At 42.1% G+C, this 23,445-nt stretch overlaps 1 protein-coding gene across 1 annotated transcript; it reads right to left on the minus strand.

Annotated features, from left to right (window-relative positions):
• Nucleotides 1-677: 677 nt before the first annotated feature.
• On the minus strand, nt 678-20,530 carry TRIM42 (tripartite motif containing 42). Its single transcript, XM_063131506.1, has 5 exons — nt 20,148-20,530; nt 14,750-15,432; nt 11,565-12,388; nt 9,003-9,233; nt 678-764 (listed from the first exon to the last, which is right to left on the minus strand). Exons 1-5 carry the CDS (start codon nt 20,528-20,530, stop codon nt 678-680), a joined length of 2,208 nt encoding a protein of 735 aa, XP_062987576.1.
• Nucleotides 20,531-23,445: the final 2,915 nt, after the last annotated feature.

Raw genomic sequence — 23,445 nt, forward strand, 5'->3', positions numbered from 1 at the left:
CCTCCTCCCCACCAGCAACAACTGCTCTTCTCACCTAAGACTGAGCAGGAGAATGGATTTGAAGACATTTGGAAAAATACACACAAAATTGTGCCCAGATTTTCATTTAAAAAGAAATGAATAAATAAACAAAGCTCACAATCTGATATGGACGTCAGAACATGCTTTGAGGTGGAATTCAGAAAACTTCAGCAAGCTTATGTTTTGCACATCTCTAAACATACCCTACTTAAGTGTCTTATCTGGGAGTTCATTTTAATGTAATACATCCAATTCATACGAAATACATTGAAGGGCATGCATAGCTTTGCATTGGCAAGATCAGGAGTAGGCCCTTAGAAAGTACCAGCAACAGAAATGTTTTGTTATATTTCTTTGATGGGTTGCTACACCACAGAGTTGGCTTCAGGGATTTTTCATTAGATATTTCATGTACAGTTCAATGTTTTCCTCCGGTTTCCGTGGAGTGTCCAGAACAAATAAAATAAAAACAGGGGCTGAGACTTTAATTTGCTGGATATCTTTATTCTGAAGGGTTTACTCTCAGATCTCAGCTTGCAAGCTAGCTTTAGTTTTTTTTATAAAAAGAAAAGGAATATGAGAAAATATAATTGCTTTTCCTCCAGTGGCTTACTTCTGTATTTTCTCTTTTTGAAAAAGGTTGGTTGGTTTGTACTTCAGGAATGTCTTTGGAACGCAGCCTGAACGTTTCGCAGCAGTCCCCATCTGCCTTTGACTTTCCCACGCATCTCTGGAGTCACCACCTAGTGAGAAACAAAAAAGCAGTCCTTGGTGGGTTTTAGTAACACAAATAGTAACTGCATGTGGTAGATATCTCAGGAGGCAGATTAGGAAATAATGTATTGGTGTGCTTAATTAAGATAATGGCATGCGTTCCATGGGAGCTATTAGTGAAGAAATCTAAGGGTAAATAGGCCAAACATAGTGATGGTATTAGGCCTTAGCTGCTAAATACAGTGTATGTGGAGGGGATTTCAGACAGTCTTCTGGCAATACCTATTTCTTCCCACACCTATTTGCAGATCCTCAGCCTCGTTAGGTGATGCATCTCCCACTGTGGTTTCTATCTTATAACTATACAAGAACAGCAGAGACATCTGAGGTGGGGCATTTTATTTCAACCTACAAGTCTCATTGTAGGTTGAAATCTGTCCAAGTCTACACCTCATGTATCAGTACAGTCCCATCATGGTGACACTATGGTCATAGCTAGACGGGGCAAACAGGCGATCCCAGTATCAGGTTGGGATGATCCCTCCCTTGCCCCAGGATCTCGCCCTCCCCTTTAGGCCTGGTTATTCCGTGGTCTCAGGCTGAGCCCAAGACCACAGAACGTGTGGCCGGGCGCCATGGTTTGTCCTGGCTCCCCGCAATTCCTCATGAGGAGCCGGGAGCCACGCATGGGGTGCACCCATTGGGAGTGGGGTGGGGGGAGCAGGGAAAGTAATTTTTTTAAAAAAAACCTCACCTTTGCGCACGAGCGTTCGTGCGCTGCTGGCCCTTTAACTAAAAAAAATGGCGGGTGTGACACCTCTCCATCTGAAGTCATCACGCGCCGCGTGTGAATTGAGGGGGAGATCTCACGATGAAAATATTATGGGATCTTTACCCCTCCATCCCGCTAGACCGCTAGGTCTAGCTAAGGCCTATATCCCTCTTGTCTCGCACATTTATACCATGTAGCACGCACATTGACATCAGTTGCATTCTTTTGGATAATATGGAGTAAAAAGTGGGAAATTATGCTAGAAAAGTGGCATACAGAATCTGTAGACCAAGCACTTCAATACTGATAAAAAGCCCTAGTGTAGATCTAGCCTTCTAGGGATGGATGAATCTGCATATTTTGCTTTTTTATATCATCATCATCATCATCATCATCATCATCATCATCATCATCATGAACCACCCAGAGAGCTTCAGCTATTGGGTGGTATAAAAATGTAATAAATAAATAAATAAATAAATAAAGTCTCAGGTTTTTCCTGTACCAAATCTGAAGAACGAAAAGCAAGCTGAACTGAAATTCTCCCCCATCTGCACCAAGCAAATTTAATAGGTTCACCTATTTTCATCTTGGAAAGGACCATGATATATCTACCTGCATATAACTGTTAAAGATGAAGAGCCTGTCCAAAAAAATAAGAAAAGACATGGCAAACCCTATTTCAGCACTAACATGGATGAATATACAGGGATTCAAACCTAGATTTTAAGAGCAAACCAGTGAAAGCCTTGGGCCTGTATGAATGAATCTGTCAGTTTGGGTTACTCTCACATTCATTTTTTGTTAAAATCTCAAGTACGTTTTGTGCCAAATATGGAGAGTGCTGTAAATGTTTGTAAATTCTTACAAAAATTGAACTAAAATGAAATTCTCACCCATCCCTAAGGCCTAATCTATACCAAGCAGGATATTGCACTATGAAAGCAGTATGAAAGCCGCATATAAAAGGCAGGAGCCTTTTATATTTTGTATTTCTGTTTTTAACCTGTTGGTTGTTTTATTATGGTTTTAATTTTTGTGAACCGCCCAGAGAGCTTCTGCTATTGGGCGGTATAAAAATGTAATAAATAAATAAATAAATAAATAAAGGAGCCACACTACTGCTTTAGGTATTAAAGTGTACTGACAACTGTTGGGGTCCATTGACACATACCCTATACCGCTTTCATAGGGCTCATCTACACCAAGCAGGATATTCCACTATGAAAGTAATATATAAAAGGCAGGAGCCACACTACTGATTTATAGCAGTATTGAAGTGCACTGACAACTGTTGGGGCCCTTTGAGACATACTATATATATCACTTTCATACTGCTATATGCCGCTTGGTGTTGAGGAGCCCATAGTGTTATATCCTGCTTGGTGTGGCTCCTGCCTTTTATATACCACTTTCATAGTGCAATATTCTCCTTGGTGTAGATTAGGCCTAAGTTTGCAGTACTGTACTATTCCGGGGGGGGGGGGGAGGGGGAGAGAACTGCATGTACTAATAAAAAAATATTATGTCAGAGAAAAGTGGCCTAACTTAACCTTCTATCTGACATTCTTGTTTTATACGCACAAGTTGACATTTCCCTCAGTTTCATTCCCTGAATACTTCTGTATAATCCAAATATAAGCATGGGAATTTCATAACTGAAAACCAATAGTATATTTTCTGTGGTAGTTCTTTCTATTTTATGGGAAGGCATTTATAGAAAATTTCAAGCTGATCTCAAGATATATTTAGGATATATAAAGCACTCATTTTAGCTTAGGCTAGAATTATCAATCCAATCTGTTTTCTTTAGCAAAACTGTGTCATCAGGAAATGATTTGGTTAAATTCTTTGCCCTACCCAATGATGTGTGAATTAGGGATGAACAAACTCCTGTGCTCCCCCAAGATCACATCTGATCTATATTCCTGCTCCCCAAAACCTCGGGAAATAGATTAGCTAATTTCTGAAAGAATCAGAATTTGCTAAAAGGCCCACTCACAGGATCCCTTTCTCTCCCACACACCCTGTCATGAAAATTCCAACTCCCTTTCCTTTAAACAATTAGCATGTGAAGAACAAAGGGAAGGAGCAAGATCTTTCTCCCTGCCCTCTCCCCTCACAATCTATTTGTAGTGAGCAGAAGAAAAATATTTAGGGTATGTCTAGATAAGGGCTTATCCCGGGGACTGCCCCGAGATCATCCACATGACACACAGGGGATCTCGGGAGCAGGGAGGGATGATCTCTGGGATAAGTGGGACGACTTTTCCCGTGGTCTCAAGATCGGCCCAAGATCACAGGACGTGTGGGTAGCTGTCCAGGTTTCTTTCCAGCTCCTTGCAGGTAAATGCAAGGAGCCAGGAACTGGGCATGGGGCTCCTCAGGAGCTCTGTGCCCATTGGGGGTGGGAAGAGGGAGCAGGATTATTATTATTTTAAATAAGCCTACGTTTTCAATGCAGCTTTCAAGCATTCATTTTCGATAAATTAAAACATCCAAAATGGCAGGTGCAATGTCCTCTTCCTCCCGGGACATCACGCGCCATGTGTGGACTGAGGGGGAGGATCTTGTTATCACCATATCGTGAGATCCTCACCCCCTCTGCCGGTAGGTCTACCCATGCCCTTAGTGTCCATTGAGAATTGCAGCAACTCTTGGGAAGGCTGGGGCTCTTTGTCCTGACATATTACCTGCATGCTATAGTTCAGGGATGGGAAGAAGGTAGATCTGGTTCTCTTTGTAGATTTCTGGATGACTTCAGGCCAAACTAAACATTCTTGTTATCATACTTACTCCAGAGTAAGTGTGCACAGCTCCAATTCAGATCAGGACTATGGTTCTCAAGGAGGGATACTTAGCCTTCCCCATCCATTTTTGCCCTGCAATTCCACCCTCTCCCCATTAGGAAGATAAAAGAAAAAAATGGCTCTCTTGGTATCAATAAAAACATTGTTTTCTTTTTTTAAAAAAATTGTCCCCCTTCCTGGAACACCACTGTCTTGATACAAATTAGGATCTTGTAGGCTTACTTTGGAGTAAATAAACCAATCATACATAGCTCAGCTGAGCTATGCATGATTACAAGAATGTTTAGCTTGGCTCTTATTGGCAAGGACTTCTGTAGATTGGCGTAATTTCTATTATTTAACAAGAGTATCAAGAAAGTGTCTCTCCTCCTGCCCCAGTCTAAATTATACATATGAAATGAAGAAAACATGGGATAACCAGTAATGTTTTTTTTATGTAGAAGGACTGTGAACTGCCTTCAGTTCTGGCATTCAGAACAAATTTCTGAGCTCATAATTCTTTAATTATAAGTATAAGTCTTTTGCACAAGGGTCTAGCTCAAGTGAATCTCAAGGTTCTAGGAAAACAGAAATTAGATCCTGCAGCGAATTCAATGTAATACCATTAAGGACTACAATAGTATTGTACCCCCTTGGAAAAGACATGTGCATAATAAAATCTTTTTCCCCTTCAGCATGGCAACCAAAATGAATAATAATGAAAGACTGTCAAAGGTAGGTAGGTCAAAACCCAATAAATTTCAAAGATTTGGGGCATTTTAAAATTAAATAACATGGTGAATGTTCTAGCTGCCAGAACAGCTCGCTAATAAAAGTATACTAAGGAGGCAGCTCAATATGTGTTGACGTTTGAAGGAGAATGAAAAAAAAAATTGTTTTTGTTAAACAAAAAATCACTTCATTTCAGAAGTGTGTTTTTAGGTCTAGGAATTTATGAAATGGCTTGGTAGTTCATATTAAATAACAACGAACAATTTGCTAAGTTGAAAAATATACTTTAAGGGTTTATTTATTAAATAAAATACCTTTTGTTTCCATGGAATATTGTTCACTAATATTTCCTTTCTATATCAATGAGGTTCTTTTGAAAAGATTCTCTCTACATCATCATTCTTGCAATTAAAAATATTCCAATTTCATAGCAAAGGAGTTTGTATTAGTTTCCTTTAAAAAAAAAAAAACTCTTAGGGAGCAATCCAATGTCCCCTGGATAGCATCTCAAGGGCAACATATTTTTTTTCAGTTTTCTGGCTCCGAGGCAGCGCTCCAAGATGGGAGCCAGGAAACCTCTTGCATCCAGCACAGAGTGAACCATGGTGATTGCCTCTCCATACTCATAAAACCAAGCATGGAAAGAGTGAAAAGGGGTGTTTCTAGGGGTGGGACAGGAAGAGACCACAGAAGCTGCTTTAGGCTGCTTCCTATGTGATGTGTGGCCTCCCCCCCCCCGAACTAGGGCTGTGCTCCGCTTCTCTTCGGTTCAGAGCAGCAGGAGCGAGGCTGCCTGATTTGCCTCTGGAAAAGGCGGAGGCGAAGAGAGTTGGGGGGGGCTGCGGATCGAGGCGAAGAGGATCGCCTCAATCCGGAGCTCCACCTGCAGGTAAGTGGGGGGAGGGGGACTCATCTGGCGCTGCCGGAGCCACTATCCATGCGACAGCGGTGGTGGCACCAGGTAAGGGAGCAGGGAGGAGGGACGCTTACCTGTGTCCATCGCAAGCTTCAATTGAAGCCCTGGTTGAAGCTGGAAGTGAAGGCCGAGGCCTCTTCTGGCTTCAACCGGGGCCTCAATTGAAGCCCGTGATGGACACAGGTAAGGGGGCGGGGGGCTGGCCTACCTGACACCACTGGCGCCGCCATCTATGCAGTGGCGGTGGCAATGGTGCCAGGTAAGGGAGCAGGGAGGAGGGACGCTTACCTGCATCCATTGCGGGCTTCAATTGAGGCCCCAGTTGAAGCTGGAAGTGAAGGCCGAGGCTTCTTCTGGCTTCAACTGGGGCCTCAATTGAAGCCCGCAACGACAGACACAGGGAAGGGGGTGGGGAGGTGGCTTATCTTGCGCCGCTGCCGCCGTCCATGTGGCGACGGCAGCGAAGACGGGAGACGGGCGGAGCAGAGAGAAGAGGATCGGGCCTGATCCGGATTTTCCAGATCGGGCCATGAAGTGGATTGGGGGGGTCCATGCACAGCCCTACTCTGAACCTTCCCTAATAGACACTCAAATAAAGCAACATCTGCAGGGTAGACAGAGCATGGAGGAGAGGATCCCCTCCACCCTCTGTCCATCATGCACTAGATATGCATAAGTCTCCAAGTTTGAGGGGTTATGTGTACCCAGGGCACCTCACTACCTTTTTCATTTGCTATGGAAATGCATCAATATGACAATGTGCATCAATATGACAGATGTTAAGTTTGTGTTTTTCATAAATATTAATTCTAGATTGACAGGCTGAAAATCAATATTGTATACAATCAATATTGTATCCCAGCATGTCACTTAAGAAAGTGGGGGGAGGAGGAATACAATAAGAAAGAGCCAAATATGTCAATAGAATTAACATGTTGTACCAGAGCCAGCATGAGGATTGTAGTTCTAAGTTCTGTTTTCCTCTTTTGCAGTTGAGAAATTCTTTTGAAAATTCTGCCCCATTATTAAAGTTCCCCAGGATTCCATTTTATTTAAAATATTACCCTTCTGCTTGCTTTAAAAAAAAAAGACCAATAAGTTACTGACCATGTATGTTTTGCTCCCAGGTGCATGGATGATTAGGCCTTATCACAATGGAAGCTGGTGGCTCTAGTGTCAGCAGGGCTGTTAATCTCCTCTGGGAATCCTGTCCCACAAAATAGGTTCAGCAGCTTGGATAACTCTTTTAGGGGTATGATTGAAATGCAGATCAGATACATAACCCCACTGACATCGGAGCCACTCAACAGAGACTTTGATGTTTTCTTCCCAATTGGGAAAAAAATGGCCTGATCAGTGCTATTACAAACCTTAATAAAGAAATGGCCAGTACTTCCTTCCTCTCCCTCCACTCCCACTGTAAATATAAGTTGGGTCCCCACCCACCATTTGTCCTGAATGGGGATGTGCACTACTTCTCTGAATTCGACTAGTCTTATAAAAGTGTCTTCAGTGTTTCTCAAAATTCCATGAATATTTTGCTTGAAAAACCACCTCCATGTTTTATTCCACTTTAAGTGGCAACTCTAGTCACCAGCAGATGGAGTATGAGGAAATCAAAGGTGTTCCACATGTACCCCAGCTACTGTGGACAATTACCCCTGTTGAATTGTTAGAACTGTGCATATGCTGCACAAATGCATTCATTAGCAATTGTTAGAGGAATACGTCAAATGCACTGAACTTTAATCAGCCTTTCTTGTGATTTGGCCTGACTAGACCTACACTGAGTTGGGTCAGTTCATGGATTTCCAGGGCTTGGTTTTGTTTGTTTGTTTGTTTCAGTATATAAAAAAAATTTGCATAAGTTTTCGCCTGTAATTTGCACAAATTGATTTTTATGAACACACACACACACACACACACACACACACACACACACACCTTGAGTTCCCATATTTGGGATGAAACCAATGGCTCAGCTCACAAATGCCAAGTTGGGTGCTGCATAAATCCAGTAAGCCCCAAAAGAACTGGATTTTCCAGCAACAGACATCCCTATTCATTAGTGAAGCTCTCACATTAAGAAAGACCTTCAATCATCTCATTGTTCACTTCCTCTGTGATATGAGGAAGTGAACACTGCTACAAATAAATGTGTTCAGTTTTATTTAAAGCTTTAAACAGCTTCTCATCAGGCACTGTCAACAGTGAGGTTCTGTAACAGAGAGAACACTTCTAGCTTCCTAACTATTCTTAGGTCACCTGGATGCTAGTCGATGCTGTCTGAAGACAGAGGCCTTTGCTAGACCAGGCTATATACTGGGGTGATACCCGGGATCATCCCTGTGCGTCCTGATGACGCACAGGGGATCCTGGGCTAAGGCAGGGATCAACCCTCTCTGGCCCCAGGATATAGCCTACCCCTTTGGCTCCACTTTTTGTGAGCCCGAGACCGCGAGTGTGTGGCCCATTTCTGCAGCTTTTCCCAGCTCGACATGATTACTCGCATGGAGCAGGAAGCCACACACGGAGCGCAGTGCTCCAGCAGGGGCAGGGTGGGTGGAGTGGGGAAATCAATTAAAAAACAAAACACCACACCTTACTGTTTATTGCTTATGCACAGCCGGCCCTTTAAAGGTTTTAAAAAAATGGCAGGCGCAATGACGTTCTTGTTGAGGTCACCTCACCTGATGTGTAAATTAGGGCAGGATCTCAAATTATTCACAACGTGGGATCACCCCTCCTCCATCCTGGAATATGCGGTAGGTCTAGCAAAGGCCAGAATTGGCTTTCTTTTCCCACCTTCCTCCTCTGCTGAATGTAAAAGAGGGAAGACAGTGTGTGTGTGTGTGTGTGTGTGTGTGTGTGTGTGTGTGTGTGTGTGTGTGAGAGAGAGAGAGAGAGAGAGAGAGAGAGAGACAGACAGACAGACAGACAGACAGACAAACAGAGACAGAGAGACAGAGACAGAGACAGACAGAGAGAGAGAGAGAGAGAGATTTCTATATATGGTCTCAACAGCAGAAGAGCATATGTGAGAAGGACTAGATTGTACCTTACAAATGTCACTCCATTCGCCTGCTCCATTGTCATTGACAGCTCGAACTTTAAAGAGGTATTCTGTATTAGGTGTCAGATTATGTATTTCCAGATTCTGTTGTACAATCCCTGTCAGTACTCCTACAAGTTGTGGCTGGATTAAATTTTCAGCTGCACCTTCATCAATTACTTCATAATAAGCAACCTCAAAGCTCTCTACTTGTTCTGTAGGACACGTCCAGTAAATCTAAGGAGAACAGAGACACATATAGCACTGAAGAAATTTCCATGTTCTGAGCTGACAGCATTAATATCACAAACATGTAAGGTTTCTAGTTTTTGTGTTTGTTTGAGCAATAAATATTTGTGGATTTTTCAAAAACAAAATCTTTGGAATTCCTAGGCAATACAGATATTTTAGAACACTGTCCACCATTTCAATGCCTGCTCTCTGTAAATGTTTAAAACTAAAGAACAAACTACATATTGTGTTAATTGTGGAATATGAAGTCTGAGGATAAACTGTGTGTATCTACACTTCAGTAAGTGTGCGTAGCTCTGATTTAGACTGGGACCGCTGCAAATCAGGAATGGATGATTAAACTTTCCATACTCCCCAATGTTTGCTTCCTAAAACACACACACACACACACTGCCAAACACAAGTTTTAAAAAAGAAAGATGGAGGCCTTTTCTTTTTTGTTACCTATCTGGGGGATTTTTGTCCTAATCCAAACTGGAGCTGCACACACTTACTCAAGAGTAAAATAAATAAATGGAGAGAGATAAGCATCAAGCTACATGCTGCACAACTAATGTAATGTGTACTTTGACCCTAAGAAGCTTGCAAGCAGGGCATACAGACAATAATATTTCAGGTTGCCTTCTCAGTGGCATCTGGTATTCAGAGGTATGGGTCTTTCACTTTGCTATTATATCTATTAAGACATCTTCCATGAATGGTACAAGTGGGAGTTGGTTTTGGTAGGTAGACTCAGAATGTGTGTGGTGAGAGCGTCAGGGCAGGGAACGTGTGATATGTAACACGACCATGGTAAGGGAGGCATTCACTGCCACATGATAATACACTCAATTTCTAAAGATACCATAGACATCAGCCAATAGGTGTTTATGCAACTGGTATATTCATGTTAAATTACCATTGTGAGAATCAAGAAACTAGAATTCAGTTGAAAGTCTCCAAGGAAAACTTTGGCTGAATTTCACCACTCACTTGCCTTTAGATGTTGCTTTACAACAAGGGCAGCAGCAGCAGCAGCCTTCCTGTGTTATGTTTTGGGGTGTTCTTGCCTCCACACCCAACATTTTCCCTTACCCTGTGAAATCCTTGAAACCTTCCCCCACCCCATTTTGAAAAAGGGGAGGATGGATGTGGGTTGCACATTTTTATGCTACAAAAAGTTCCCCCAGGACCGTTTTCCCCCTACCTGAAATATGCAGAAATTTCAGGGGTGGTGGTTGGGAAACTCAACTCTTCCCAATAGTTTTCCAAAAATGCTCAGAAAAAACCAGAGTTTTGATCAACATAGGCTTGCTTAACCGAAAACTTTTGACTCATTGTTTGTGGTTCTTTGGGTGCAGCGGGGTGGGGAGGCAAGGAGGCCTGAAGCCTACTGACGAATTTGTGGGAATGGGGTGTAAAATTTGGAGATGGTGGAAATCACTGATCCCTTTTGGTGTTCCTTCCCCATAAGCCTCCATAAATAGTCACAAGTTGACCTGACAGTGAAATGAACATAAGAAAGAAGCCAGGGCTGTTTTACCTTAGGAGATTCCACAATTTTGTCACCATGACTGAGAATCTCCTGCCTGACAGGCTCACTTAACTTATCCCATACCCCTGCTTTATCTCAATTAGCAGGGGAACTTGAAGTATGACATCTGATGTTGATCAGAATGCCCAGGAGGAACATAATCTTGAGTTGTATCCAAACGCCCCATGGATTTTGCTCATGAGAGGTATCAGTGGAAGTTATGAGGCAAGAGATGATTTTTGCAGTCTCCCTTCTCCTTGCATTTCCCTGTGCACCTTGAAAAGCTTCACTGGCTGGGGGCATAGGTGAAAGGGAGAAATCATCAGAAATCACTTCTCCCTCCCTTCCTCCCATAGGAGCCTCTGCTGGATTGGAGTCCCTTCCATGAATGCAAGGCAGCCTGTCTACAAGGATTCTTCATTGTGAGAGTGGTGTGAAAAGAAGCCATGGGAAAGCCAAAGGGGATTCTCAGAAATGGGGTTTTGAACTTATTTCTTTTAACATGATGAGAGGTTTGTAAGAGAGTTCTGAGGTAGATTCCCTACCCAACATTTTGAAATCTGTATCCACATTTCTAGAGCAGCTGCTGCTTTAGATAGATAGATAGATAGATAGATAGATAGATAGATAGATAGATAGATAGATAGATAGATCTCCAAGAGGAAAAGGGAATAAAGGATACATTCATGTAACTTTTTCAGACTCAAGTCTTTCCAGCCTCATCAGGATTGGGGTATCCATCTCCTAATGCTATCAAGGACTATAGGATCAGAGTGCAAAACACATTTTATAAAATTTCTTACCTTAGCCACAGTGGGATAGACAAGTGTTTGGTAAACAACAACAAGGCCAGGAATTGAAGAAGGAGGTTCTTCAAGTAATTCTGGATTGTAATAAATACCACGGGTTTCATAGCTTCTTCCATTTCTTGCAGCATCTGGTGACGCATGCCAAACTGCATACATGCCACTATCTCTCACATTAGGAGGTAATGATTTGGGCCTTATACCCATCTCACTGCCTATTGTACTTCTATCAGCCAATGAAGCAAAGGATGCTAAAGACTGACTTCGGTTCATTCCTAGTGCGTTTGGAACGTGCGCACTGGAAACAAGCCTTGGGATCATAACATCAGAGCTGCAAGGATAAGGGCATTTGTTTAGTTTTTCATAATATTGTCTAGTTGTAAATGATGGGAAAATGCCATCTAAGTTGGCTGCAAGTTCATCAAAGTTGACTTTAAGATGCTTAATAGGGTCTTCCCTGAGATGTGGGCTAGGTTGGTAAATATTAGCCATTGAGTCTTCTATTTCATTTATAAGGGAATTTGCAGATTGAAGGAATGCAAGTTGGCTGTTTTCCTTTAAAGCTTCCTTGGAATACTGCATGAGGCTGTCCATCTCGTGAATTTTCTTTGCTGTGTATTCTGCAAACTCATAAAGTGCCTGCTGTTTTTGAATTTCAAGGTTTTCTACTGCCTCCATCATGTCTTTCTCTCGATCCAGAAGTATGTTCCGTAACCTGATGAAACCATTCCTGATCTCCCTCCTTTTCGTTTCTTTATAGGACTTAAAATTGTTTTTTAATACAAGGATCTCCATTAGATCGTTATCAATGACATATCGGACTGCAACACAGAAACCAGGATAATCATTATGTCACTGTCGTTCTGAAACATACTCTATCTATTCACAAACTACAGAAACAATTTAAAGTAATTTAGGGTTTATCACAGGCCGACCACATTTAGACCAATAGACCTCTTGCATTCCAAGGTAGTAATCCCCAACTGAAGATGTGGCTTCACTATGGTTCACTTCAAGGAGATTTATGACATACCAGCATCTCATTACCCACTGTAAACTGTATTTTCAAGTATTATCCTTGGGGGAGGGGGGAAATGCATTAATCCAATTAAGACGCAGGACCAAACTAGACATGATGCTGGTGACTAATGATCAGAAGTTCCACAATGTTTTAAAGAAGTGACTAGAGCCATGGGAAAGGAGGAATGGCCCTTAACACTTTCCCTTGCTCTTTTGACCCCTATGTAAATCCCCTTCCTGAACATAGAGCTGAGCCAAAATGTTCCTGTCACCATAGAAAAAGAATGTCACTTTGCAGATTCCCCCCCCCCCCCCAAATATTCTCCACCACTTATTTTTGTTTTGGCCACCATTTTCCATACACACAAATATCCAGGGTTTTTTAGAGCACAATATACAATAGCGTCCAGGCTGCCAACACAGTTGCTGCTGCCACCCCTTGCAATGGCAGGGAAAGAGACACTTTGGGGGGGGGGGAGAAGAAGCTTTGCTACTACAGCTTAGGGTGACCTCTAATAGAGGGCAGTCCTCTATTTGAAGGGATGCCAAAGGACCAACTTCTATTTGAAGGTGTCCTCTGCATGAAAGGCTGCCCTATTCACTTCTGGTTTAAAGATAAAGAACTGTAAGGACTGTTGTCCATCAATAGTTAACATCATAACAGCAGCCTGAACAGACAAGTCATAGTCTTTCACACTGTGGAGAAAGGTACTGTATTTTTGTATAAATTAGAACATTTATTTCTACATTTGCATAGCACATGCAAATTTTGTGCAAATCAGACACTCATGGTTGCATTTACAGTTTCAGAAGGTCATGGAAGATATAGATGTCTCAATATTTTATCTACTACTCATTTGGTAATTTATAGATAAAAATATCAATGCACATACAAACTAATACTTACTTGTTTTAAGTCCCATTGCAGTGTGGGGTATAGCATGTTTAATTGCAGGGCTCTACTATTTCTGGGGCTGCTGTTGGCTGCCAAGGAAAAAAGGAAAAATGTGTTCCCTGGGCTACTATCCCAGCCCCACCTAGTAGCAACAGCCAAGAAAGGGAGATGCGGAGTAGGCTGGCTTTGACTGCTTCTGAGTGGAGTTCCTAGCCCTTCATCTTAATGAGGAAGTGAGAAAGGAGAACACAAGTACCCAACTTAAGAGTGTTGTGTGGTTGTATTCTCCAGTAAAACTATTTTGCATCCAGCTGCTTTCCTACAGCTTACATTCAAAGCTATAATGGTTGGTTCATGGAAGCTAATTGTTAGGAAGGGGTGGCAACTTTGGGGGTGGTGGCAAGACACAACGGAGGCTGTAAAGGACCAAATTTAGCTTGTTTTAAAGCAAAAATTGGCCTTTTTTATTCTCCATCACATCACACCACCAAAATTCAGTGGAAAACCCACTGGTTACTTTGCTGCCACACTGCCAAATTTTGGCAAGAGTGGGGAATGAAACATGGTACCCGCTCCTGTGTTAACATATGGTCCTTTGTTACCTCAATATCTTGAAAGTGTGTGCTATGAGTAGTGGAAGCATACTGGCTCTTTAAGGCCTGATTCACATGTAGTGACAACCCATCAGCTGTCATTCAGTTGTCAATAGAGCTTTGACTGCTGGGCAGTAGAAAAATGTAATAAATCAATCTATACTAATGGGTTGTTGTGCATGAGCTTTTACTCCACAACTCACAATCTTTTGCTTTTACTCCACAACCCACAATTAGTTCCTTTGCAGGTTGTAGAGTCTGACATGTGAACCTAGACTTTAGGGGCTGAACAACCCAGCAGTTAACCAGTGATGTTTTGTTCACACATCACACTTCACAACCTATGGTGGAGCTGATTGTGGGTCACAGAATAAAAGCAGAAGAGGCAGGTGTGCTGCAGACAGTACACACCCTTGTCTCCAACAACCCATTGGTTTTTATACTGATGGGTTATTGTTACATGCTAAAAGGGCCTAAAGGTTTGAAACTAGATGTTAATGGACCACACTGCTGAATAGCTTCTTCTCCTGTGTTCAGAATCCACCAACTTGTTCCCATTTCTACTGATGGACTCTTGGAGAAAGCACTGATGTGTTTACTGTTTAGCATTGTACTTAGAAAGTATCTAATAACAGATTAAACAGAAAGGAAAGAATTAAAATATAAACAGAAACCTTTTTTAAACTTTGCAATAGCATTGAATAATTCACCAGACATTTTCGAACATGCCACTGGCAAAGCAGCTGTATCATGATCAGTGTGATGTGCATCAGCGCAATATTCACAAATTAGTTCATGGTCATCAAGGCAGTATTTGGAGAGCATTGAATCAGCATGTATCAGGCAGTTTTTTTCTTCCCAGATTTCATCACCGATTTTGGAATAGACATGATTTTGATAGGAGACATCCTGATGAAAGTTCCTCAAGCAAATGTTACAGTAATTCAGTTGACATGTCACACATCTCTTGGTGGCCTTGCGCCGCAGGTCGCAAAGTTGGCAATAAACTGGTTCATGGCTTCTGTCAAACCTCCACCTTAGGAAACCATATCGGCGCATATATGCCCTAGCCAATCTGGCCCTTAGGTAATTCATCCTCAGCTGTATTTTCTTAGCAAATGGGAGGAAGTGTGCTTTCTTGCAAGTTGGGCATGTGATGATGTAGAAGTTTTCTGTGACCTCGGACCTAAGTTGGGTCCTCATTATACACTGATCGCAAATGCAGTGATTACATGGCAACATGAATGGGCGGAGAAACAACCGTTGGCACACTGGACAAATAAGCTGATCAATAAATGCATGTCCTGATGGTTCCTTTTCCAGTGAAATTGCAGATGGATCGCCTTCCATTCTGCGCCTGGGTATAAAAATAAAAATAATGAAAAGACTTCTGAGTTATAGCTTGCAATGCCACCAGTGTTTGTAGTTACCTAGTTCATAGTATGAATGTACTGGCTACACTATGAAACAGTGTAGCTAAAACAAGTGGCATCTTCCCCAAATTGCCCTTTGGCTTAGACTTAATCCAAGTCAGAGTTTTGGGTTTTTCTTTCTTCCCTGTTCTTGCCATCTCTTCCCCCAGTAACCCAATTTACATGATTAATAGTGTTGGCAGTAGAAGAAGGGAGGTTTTGCTGGAGATATCTCAGCAAGGTTTTTCTCCCTGAGTCACCAGGAAAGCTCTTATGCCGGTGTTCCAGGTGCCAGTGACTCTTGAAAATATAACTCTTCTAGGATCCTTGAGATGGTGTAGTATATGTGGTATGTGGAATAGTTCTGTAAATAGAGATGCTTTATCTTTAAGAGACCACATCCTGGTTATTTGATTGAGAGAATGTGAGTTGGAAGTGTACGGCTAGCAGGGACTTGTGGAAGCACAGAAGGCTTTCAGTTTAATGAAAAGAAAAATATTTTGAATTTTATATTCAGAGGCAAGAATGGTATTTTCAAGAGAATGGTATTGAAGAAGAACACAAGAAACCTGATTATCCTGGTTATGTTTTTATATTTTTTTTTATGTTATGCTTTTATACTGTTTGTTTTATATTTTGCATGGTTTCCATGGTTTTAATTTTGTAAACCACCCAGAGAGATTTGGCTATTGGGCAGTATAAAAATGCAATAATAAATAAATAAATCCCAAACCATGAGCACTCACAGCAGAGACTCTGCAGCTGGAGCCACAAGGCTGGTGATGCATGTGACTGGTGTGAGTATGTATATAGTATTGGTGTGCACTATAGCATAGGGTGATATAAGCTCCAAGGGCCAACATCACGCATAGGCATGGTTCAGCTCCTGCTGAGAGATGTCCTGCATTAGCTGCAGCAGACCGTGGCCCTGTTCAGAAGACACCTTAAACCATGGCTTTAACCACAATGAATAAGGTTTTTTCCTTATTCACTGTGGTTAAAGCCATGGTTTAAGGTGTCTTCTGAACAGGGCCTCTGAATGAACAGGCTAACCAAAAAGCCAAATAACGAAGCAGGCACATGTTCAAGCACACAGGTTTCTATCCAGTGGGGTTTAGATTAAGGTAGGAATGGTCAAGATAGCCGGCAGAGATCAAAACGCAGTTAGGCAGTCAGATGTGTTATACAGTCCAGAAGCAGGGTCAAGAAGCAGTCCAAGGATCAATAGCTCAGAGGATCAATCACAAGAGATGAAAGAACAATACTGTTTCCAGCACTGGCTAGGCAGATAGTGAATTATTTTAACACCAGAGCCTGCTGAGTCTCACCCAGGTGTCAGCTGCAGTCCATTTGAGCTGTCTGGTCACAGCCCTACTCATGAGGAGTCTCATTTCCCTGGGGAGTCCTTCTTTGCAAGTGAGCACTCCTTCTCATGAGAGCCCTGCTGGCCTCTCATTTGAGGTGACAACACTCCTCAGGGCCAAAGTGTTGCTCAGCCTCTGCCTCTCCCCAAGGGCACAGGCTCCTCCTGGTCTGATAACAGTGACTGATCTGGGCTGCCCTTGGGTTTTGGAGACTCTAGCTCTCTCTTTGGATGGATTCCAAAAAGGCTGAACATCTGTGGAGCCTATAACACCACCATAATACTCTAGTTGAAAGTTGGCCAATATCCAAGTCCCAACCCACATAAACTTTTTAATGGCATGACAGGATGCAGAGCCAGCTCTGTGAAGAGGCACATTGAGATGCACACTGAAACAAGTCTCTCAGTTGATGGATTTGAGAGAAACTTCAAGAGTGACCAGCTGCTTGGAATCCCATGATGGTGTCCCAAACATCCCAATCTCTGGCTTTCCAGATTCTGCCCAGCCAGCTCATTCTCTGGTTTGGAAAACACTGTTTTCCCTCCTATTTGGTGGTTTTTTGGGGTGTGTGTGTGTGAAGAGAAGAGTCCCATCGATTTCAGTGGATTTACTCTAAGTTTGACCAAGTCTGGATCCAGCCCAGTACATTGTTTTGATTTCTTGAAGTTCACTCATGTGTTAAGCAAGCTACAACTCTGAAAAGTTCTTCAGAGCTTTTTAAAGTCATTGACTACTGATTTAAATGTTCTGAACTCAGCTACACAAGGTATCCATGTTTTTGTTCTGGGTCACCAGGTTTTATTCCAAAATGAGAGGGGAAGGTAGAAGTGGGAGAATGGCATTGTAAAAAGAAAGTTGGGCTCGGCAGTCTATTTGGTGGAAGTGAATGACCCAGAGTTAAGGAGGCAAGTTGATCAGTTACTAATACAGAATACATTGTAGGAGCTGCCATCTGAGAAACATAAACATCTGGGTCATGGCAAGGGACATACTACTTATTACTCTTTAGACAATGAGTTTCCAGCAGATGCTGAAGGAGTGCTTGGGTTTGTGAGATATCTTGACAGAGCAGAAGCAAATGTCCAACAGAAGTAATAAGATTCTGCAAAGATACCAAGTACAGCAGAGGTGTGCTCTTAGCCAAGGTGGAACTGCAAACCACCAGATCAGCTGAATTTGTAAAACAAACTGGGGTGGTGGAGGACAAGAAAATATAGGGGAGGAGAGTGTGTTGTGTGAAACATTTCTGTAAAATGATGTTGCTGTCTGTTTAAGGGATCACTTCCTAGTTATTGGTTTAGAAAATGTGAACTGTGAGAGTGGCCAGAGTTCTGTTGCTGCTGCCATTCCATTTGCAAAGCTGATGGATTTTAAAAAGGAAACAAGGAAACAGATTGATTTAAAAAGAAAGAGAATGAAAAATGGGGAAATATAAGAAGTCCCCTCTAGTCTCAAGGTTATAAGCTCTCTCATCTCCCCCTGTGAATGGTTTCCCTTTGGGAAAGTTTGGCCCCAAAACCCTCCCTCTGATTCAACCAAAAACCTAAAGTGAAATGAGAGGCATCCAGCTCTAGATCCCATCAAGTTCTCCTGTGGTCCTTAATGGAGTCTGATTCAGACTATTTGAATTTGGAATTAGCTTAGAAAAACATGTTAGCTCGGGTAGCAGGTATGTTCTTTTCTATATTGTGGGGAAAAGATTAATACGGTTGTTTGCTGAGTCAGTTATACATTGAGACAGACTGTATTACTAATGATAAGATGTTTAATGTTGATACAGCATGGAGAAGAGTGGGATTGTACAAAGGTACAACTGTCCCAGTGTAGTCGACACACCCTCTGACATGTCTGTATAAGCTAAAAGAAAAGGCAATGGGATTAGACCACCCAGTTCTAGTTTACCAAAACTACAAACACTGTTTTGCAGCTCTATAATCTTGATATATTTCTCTTTAAGATGCCAAAAACTACAATTAGTAATAGTCACTTTACTGTAATTTCTCAACAAGACCAACAAAGGTGCACTATTTGAAATGTATGTAAGAAGCCCCCTCTAAATTTGCGTTCTGAAGCTGAAGTGCTAAATGAAAATTAGATGGTATTATACTTGACTCCTTTCCCACATTTATTATTATTATTTATTTATTTATTTATTTATATAGCACCATTAATGTACATGGTGCTGTACAGAGTAAAACAATAAATAGCAAGACCCTGCCGCATAGGCTTACATTCTAATAAAATCATAATAAGGAGGGTAAGAGAATGCACCAAACAGGCAGTATAAAAGTCAGAACAATTCAAGTTTTAAAAGTTTTAGGAAAAAGAAAAGTTTTTAGCTGAGCTTTAAAAGCTGTGATTGAACTTGTAGTTTGCTCCTGCAGTATAATTAATGCATTGTCTATTAGTAATCTATTACTCAGGTTAATGGTTTGGTGAGCTTGTTGTGTGCAGTAGTTGCCAAAATGTTGTTTAGGAGCCCATGCAACTTAAGTAGCCAGGAACTAAGAAGGGAGTAACATCCCTCCTTCACTATGGCCTCAAACCAGTTTCTATTCCAAAATGGTGATCCATTTGCTTTATATGGAGAAAATGGAGCAGACAAATGTGAGTTCAAGGAAGGCACTTAAGTGTCCTTAAAGTCTTTGTAAGAGAAGAGTTACAGAAACCAAGACCTGGTTGCTCCAACTGACCCACCAGGCCAAATGGGCTCCAGCCACTACTGAACACTGTGAAAAATACATTACTCTTTTACATGCCAGCTCTGGCCTTAGTATTTTTCCCTGTACAGAAGCAATTAGCATTTCTGTTTTATTAGAGTCTAATGTGTGTGTTTTCATCTGCTTTCCTTCACTAAGCAGATTTCGCTCATTGCAATCTTTTCACACATCCCAGTTGCTGCTCCAGCCTTTCCTCCTCCCTTCTCTTTCTACAGGTTCTCAGAAACAATGAACTGTGTGGAAGTAGAGTACCAGTGGTGCTGCATCATCCTAAAAGGATCAAAGCCCTTCAGGCATAGCACATGCTTTGCATGCAGAAGGCCCCATGTTCAGCCCCCAACATTCCCAGCATATCCTCATCCTCATCTAAAGATCGTATAGCAGGTCCAAAAACCTTGGAGAGGAGCTGCCAGTCAAGTAGACCTGGTATAAAGCAGCTTCTTATGGTCCAAAAAGAAGTAATAGTCTGATGAATGGATAAATGAATTTGATTTATTATCGTCACAGAGCAATAAAGATGTTGTACAAGAAAACCAGTGCAACAAATTAATAAAATCATCATTTGATGACACTTACAGTTTGGCTCTATACCGGTGCCTGTACGGTAAATAGGCGAGGTAATTGCAGCATCTGCTTTCGTAGCACTGGCAGTCATTGTTCTCATCCGTACAACACAACCACTTGCAGTGTCTGTTATTGGCACAGGAGCAGCAACAGCAGCGGCAATTAGGGTTCTCTGCACATGAGCAGTGGCACCACTGGCACCTTGAATCTTCGACATGTGGGCAGTGGCAGCAGTCACAGTTCCGTTCACTGGAGAACAGGAAACGCCAACACATGCAGCATTCCTTTGATTGTTTGCTAAACAAGGATCGTTGCCATCTTAAGCAGACAACGCACCAATTATACCCTGGGCAACAGGGACATGTCGTGCAACATGCACACCTCCTGCCACCCATGGCCTGCCAAGATACTTGGATTCCCCCCACCGCCTGTGGTCCTAGAAAGCACTGTTAGCTTTTTTATGTCTATGTAGCAACTGTCTCGCAGCTTATATTGGTTCTGTGGTGTACAACATTCTTTCTGATCTCATAAGGAGGACCAATGACATCACAATGGGTTTTACCAATGAGGTTGTGGGGTTTCTTTGCATATGAAAGTAATATGTCATCATAACTTATGTCACAGTGACTAGAACACGAAGTCTTTGGATTCTTCCATTGGGAGGAGAATTTGGCTAAACCACAAAGGAAACCTGAAGCACAATAGGGATCGTTGTGTTGCTCGGATATTCAGTAGGTCTAATTCATTTCTATGGGCCACTAGCCATTGTTAAAACATTATAACAAATTTGAATCCCAGGTAGAGAACACTATGATTGCAATCCTGTGTTAGGAATTAATACCACCGAACACAATGGGGACTTCTTTCAAAGTAAACATTTATAGAATTACAATGTACATTCCACTTGAGTAGAATATCTTTACTTTAGTGTTCCAACTCTTACCTTTCTTTAAAAAACAACAACAACCCACTGCACATAAAATCATAGAACCATAGAATAGCAGAGTTGGAAGGGGCCTACAAGGCCATCAAGTCCAACCCCCTGCTCAATGCAGGAATCCACCCTAAAGCATCCCCGACAGATGGTTGTCCAGCTGCCTCTTGAAAGCCTCTAGTGTGGGAGAGCCCACAACCTCACCAGGCAACTGATTCCATTGTCGTACTGCTCTAACAGTCAGGAAGTTTTTCCAGATGTCCAGCTGGAATCTGGCTTCCTTTAACTTGAGCCCGTTATTCTGTGTCCTGCACTCTGGGAGGATCAAGAAGAGATCCTGGCCCTCCTCTGTGTGACAACCTTGTAAGTATTTGAAGAGTGCTATCATGTCTCCCCTCAATCTTCTCTTCTCCAGGCTAAACATGCCCAGTTCTTTCAGTCTCTCCTTGATCTAACTGCAGCCTTTGACACGGTTGATCATGATCTTCTCTTAGATTCCCTTCATGACCTTGGACTTTGTGGCTCGGTCTATAACTGGTTTGCCTCCTATCTAGCGGGTTGCTCTTTCAGCGTGTTGGCTAATGGCAGCTTGTCTTCCTCCTTTCCCCTTTCAGTAGGGGTTCCGCAAGGCTCGGTGCTTGGCCCGTTACTGTTTCTTTATACATGTTGCCCTTGGGTAAGCTTATTCAATCTCATGGCCTCCAATATCATCTGTATGCCGATGATACTCAATTATATCTTTCATCTCCGGAACTTTCTCCTGATGTTCACGACCGTATCTCGGCATGTCTTTCAGATATCTCAGCTTGGCTGCTTCATCGTCGTTTGAAACTTAATATGGCAAAGACTGAACTGCTCGTTTTTCCTCCTCAACCACCTCCTCATCTCTCATTCTCTCTTACTGTCAATGATGTTACGCTTACTCCAGTCAAGGAAGCTCGTAGTCTTGGCTTTATATTTGATTCCTCGCTCTCCTTTATTCCTCATATTGAGGCAGTAGCTAAATCCTGTCATTTTTTCCGGTATAATATTGCCAGGATTCGACCATTTTTGTCTGTCTCTTCTGCCAAAATGCTTGTTCATGCACTGGTTATTTCTCGGTTGGACTACTGCAACCTTCTTCTCTCTGGCCTTCCTTCTTCTCACATCAGTCCGTTGGTTTCTGTCCACCACTCTGCCGCTAAGATTATCTTCTTGGCTCGCCGCTCTGACCATGTTACTCCACTTCTGAAATCTCTTCATTGGCTTCCAATTCACTTCAGAATCCAATATAAACTTCTCCTGTTGACCTTCAAAGCTTTTCACGGTCTAGCTCCTTCCTATCTCTCCTCTCTCATCTCACACTATTGCCCCGCTTGTGCTCTTCGCTCCTCTGATGCCATGCTTCTCGCCTGCCCAAGGGTCTCTACTTCCCTTGCTCGGCTTCGTCCACTTTCTTCTGCTGCCCCTTACGCCTGGAACGCTCTTCCAGAACATCTGAGATCCACAAGTTCAATTGCAGCTTTTAAAGCTCAGCTAAAAACTTTTCTTTTTCCTAAAGCTTTTAAAACTTGATGCTGTTTGGACTTTATACTGTTATACTGTTAGTTTTACCCTACCCAGTGCTTGTTTGCATTCTCTTCCCCTCCTTATCGCTCTACTATGATTTTAATAGAATGTAAGCCTATGCGGCAGGGTCTTGCTATTTACTGTTTTACGCTGTACAGCACCATGTACATAGATGGTGCTATATAAATAAATAAATAAATAAATAAATAAATAAATAAATAAAAATAATAGGGCTTTGTTTCCAGACCCCTGATCATCCTGGTTGCCCTCCTCTGAACACGCTCCAGCTTGTCTGCATCCTTCTTGAATTGTGGAACCCAGAACTGGACGCAATACTCTAGATGAGGCCTAACCAGGGCCGAATAGAGAGGAACCAGTACCTCACGTGATTTGGAAGCTATACTTCTATTAATGCAGCCCAAAATAGCATTTGCCTTTATTGTAGCCATATCACACTGTTGGCTCATATTCAGCTTGCGATCTACAACAATTCCAAGATCCTTCTTGTGTGTAGTATTGCTGAGCCAAGTATCCCCCCATCTTGTAACTGTGCCTTTGGTTTCTATTTCCTAAATGTAGAACTTGGCATTTATCCCTATTAAATTTCATTCTGTTGGTTTTAACATGGTCCACTGCTGTTGATCAACCATATCAAGATGCAAGCTTTCCAAATCCTTTGTTTCTCCAAGATTGTTAAACATGTCTTCCAGATATATGAGCACTTTAGAACATGTTGCTGCTTATTTACTGTTATCAGAAGAGATTGATGAGTTTGCCCCTGCTCACCTGAGATTGTTGTTATAGAATTAAGGGACCAATGCAAAATGG

The sequence above is a fragment of the Elgaria multicarinata genome, chromosome 8, assembly GCF_023053635.1.
Source record: "Elgaria multicarinata webbii isolate HBS135686 ecotype San Diego chromosome 8, rElgMul1.1.pri, whole genome shotgun sequence".
Taxonomy (NCBI): domain Eukaryota; kingdom Metazoa; phylum Chordata; class Lepidosauria; order Squamata; family Anguidae; genus Elgaria; species Elgaria multicarinata.

Excerpts from the sequence above, each read along its gene's own strand:
- TRIM42 (XM_063131506.1), bottom strand. The coding sequence starts at position 20,530 with ATGGGTGGCAGGAGGTGTGCATGTTGCACGACATGTCCCTGTTGCCCA. Across the intron at positions 12,389-14,749 it reads TATTGCAAAGTTTAAAAAAG|TCCGATATGTCATTGATAAC; the intron begins GTTTCTGTTTAT and ends TCTGTGTTGCAG. Across the intron at positions 765-9,002 it reads AATGGAGTGACATTTGTAAG|GTGGTGACTCCAGAGATGCG; the intron begins GTACAATCTAGT and ends GTTTCTCACTAG.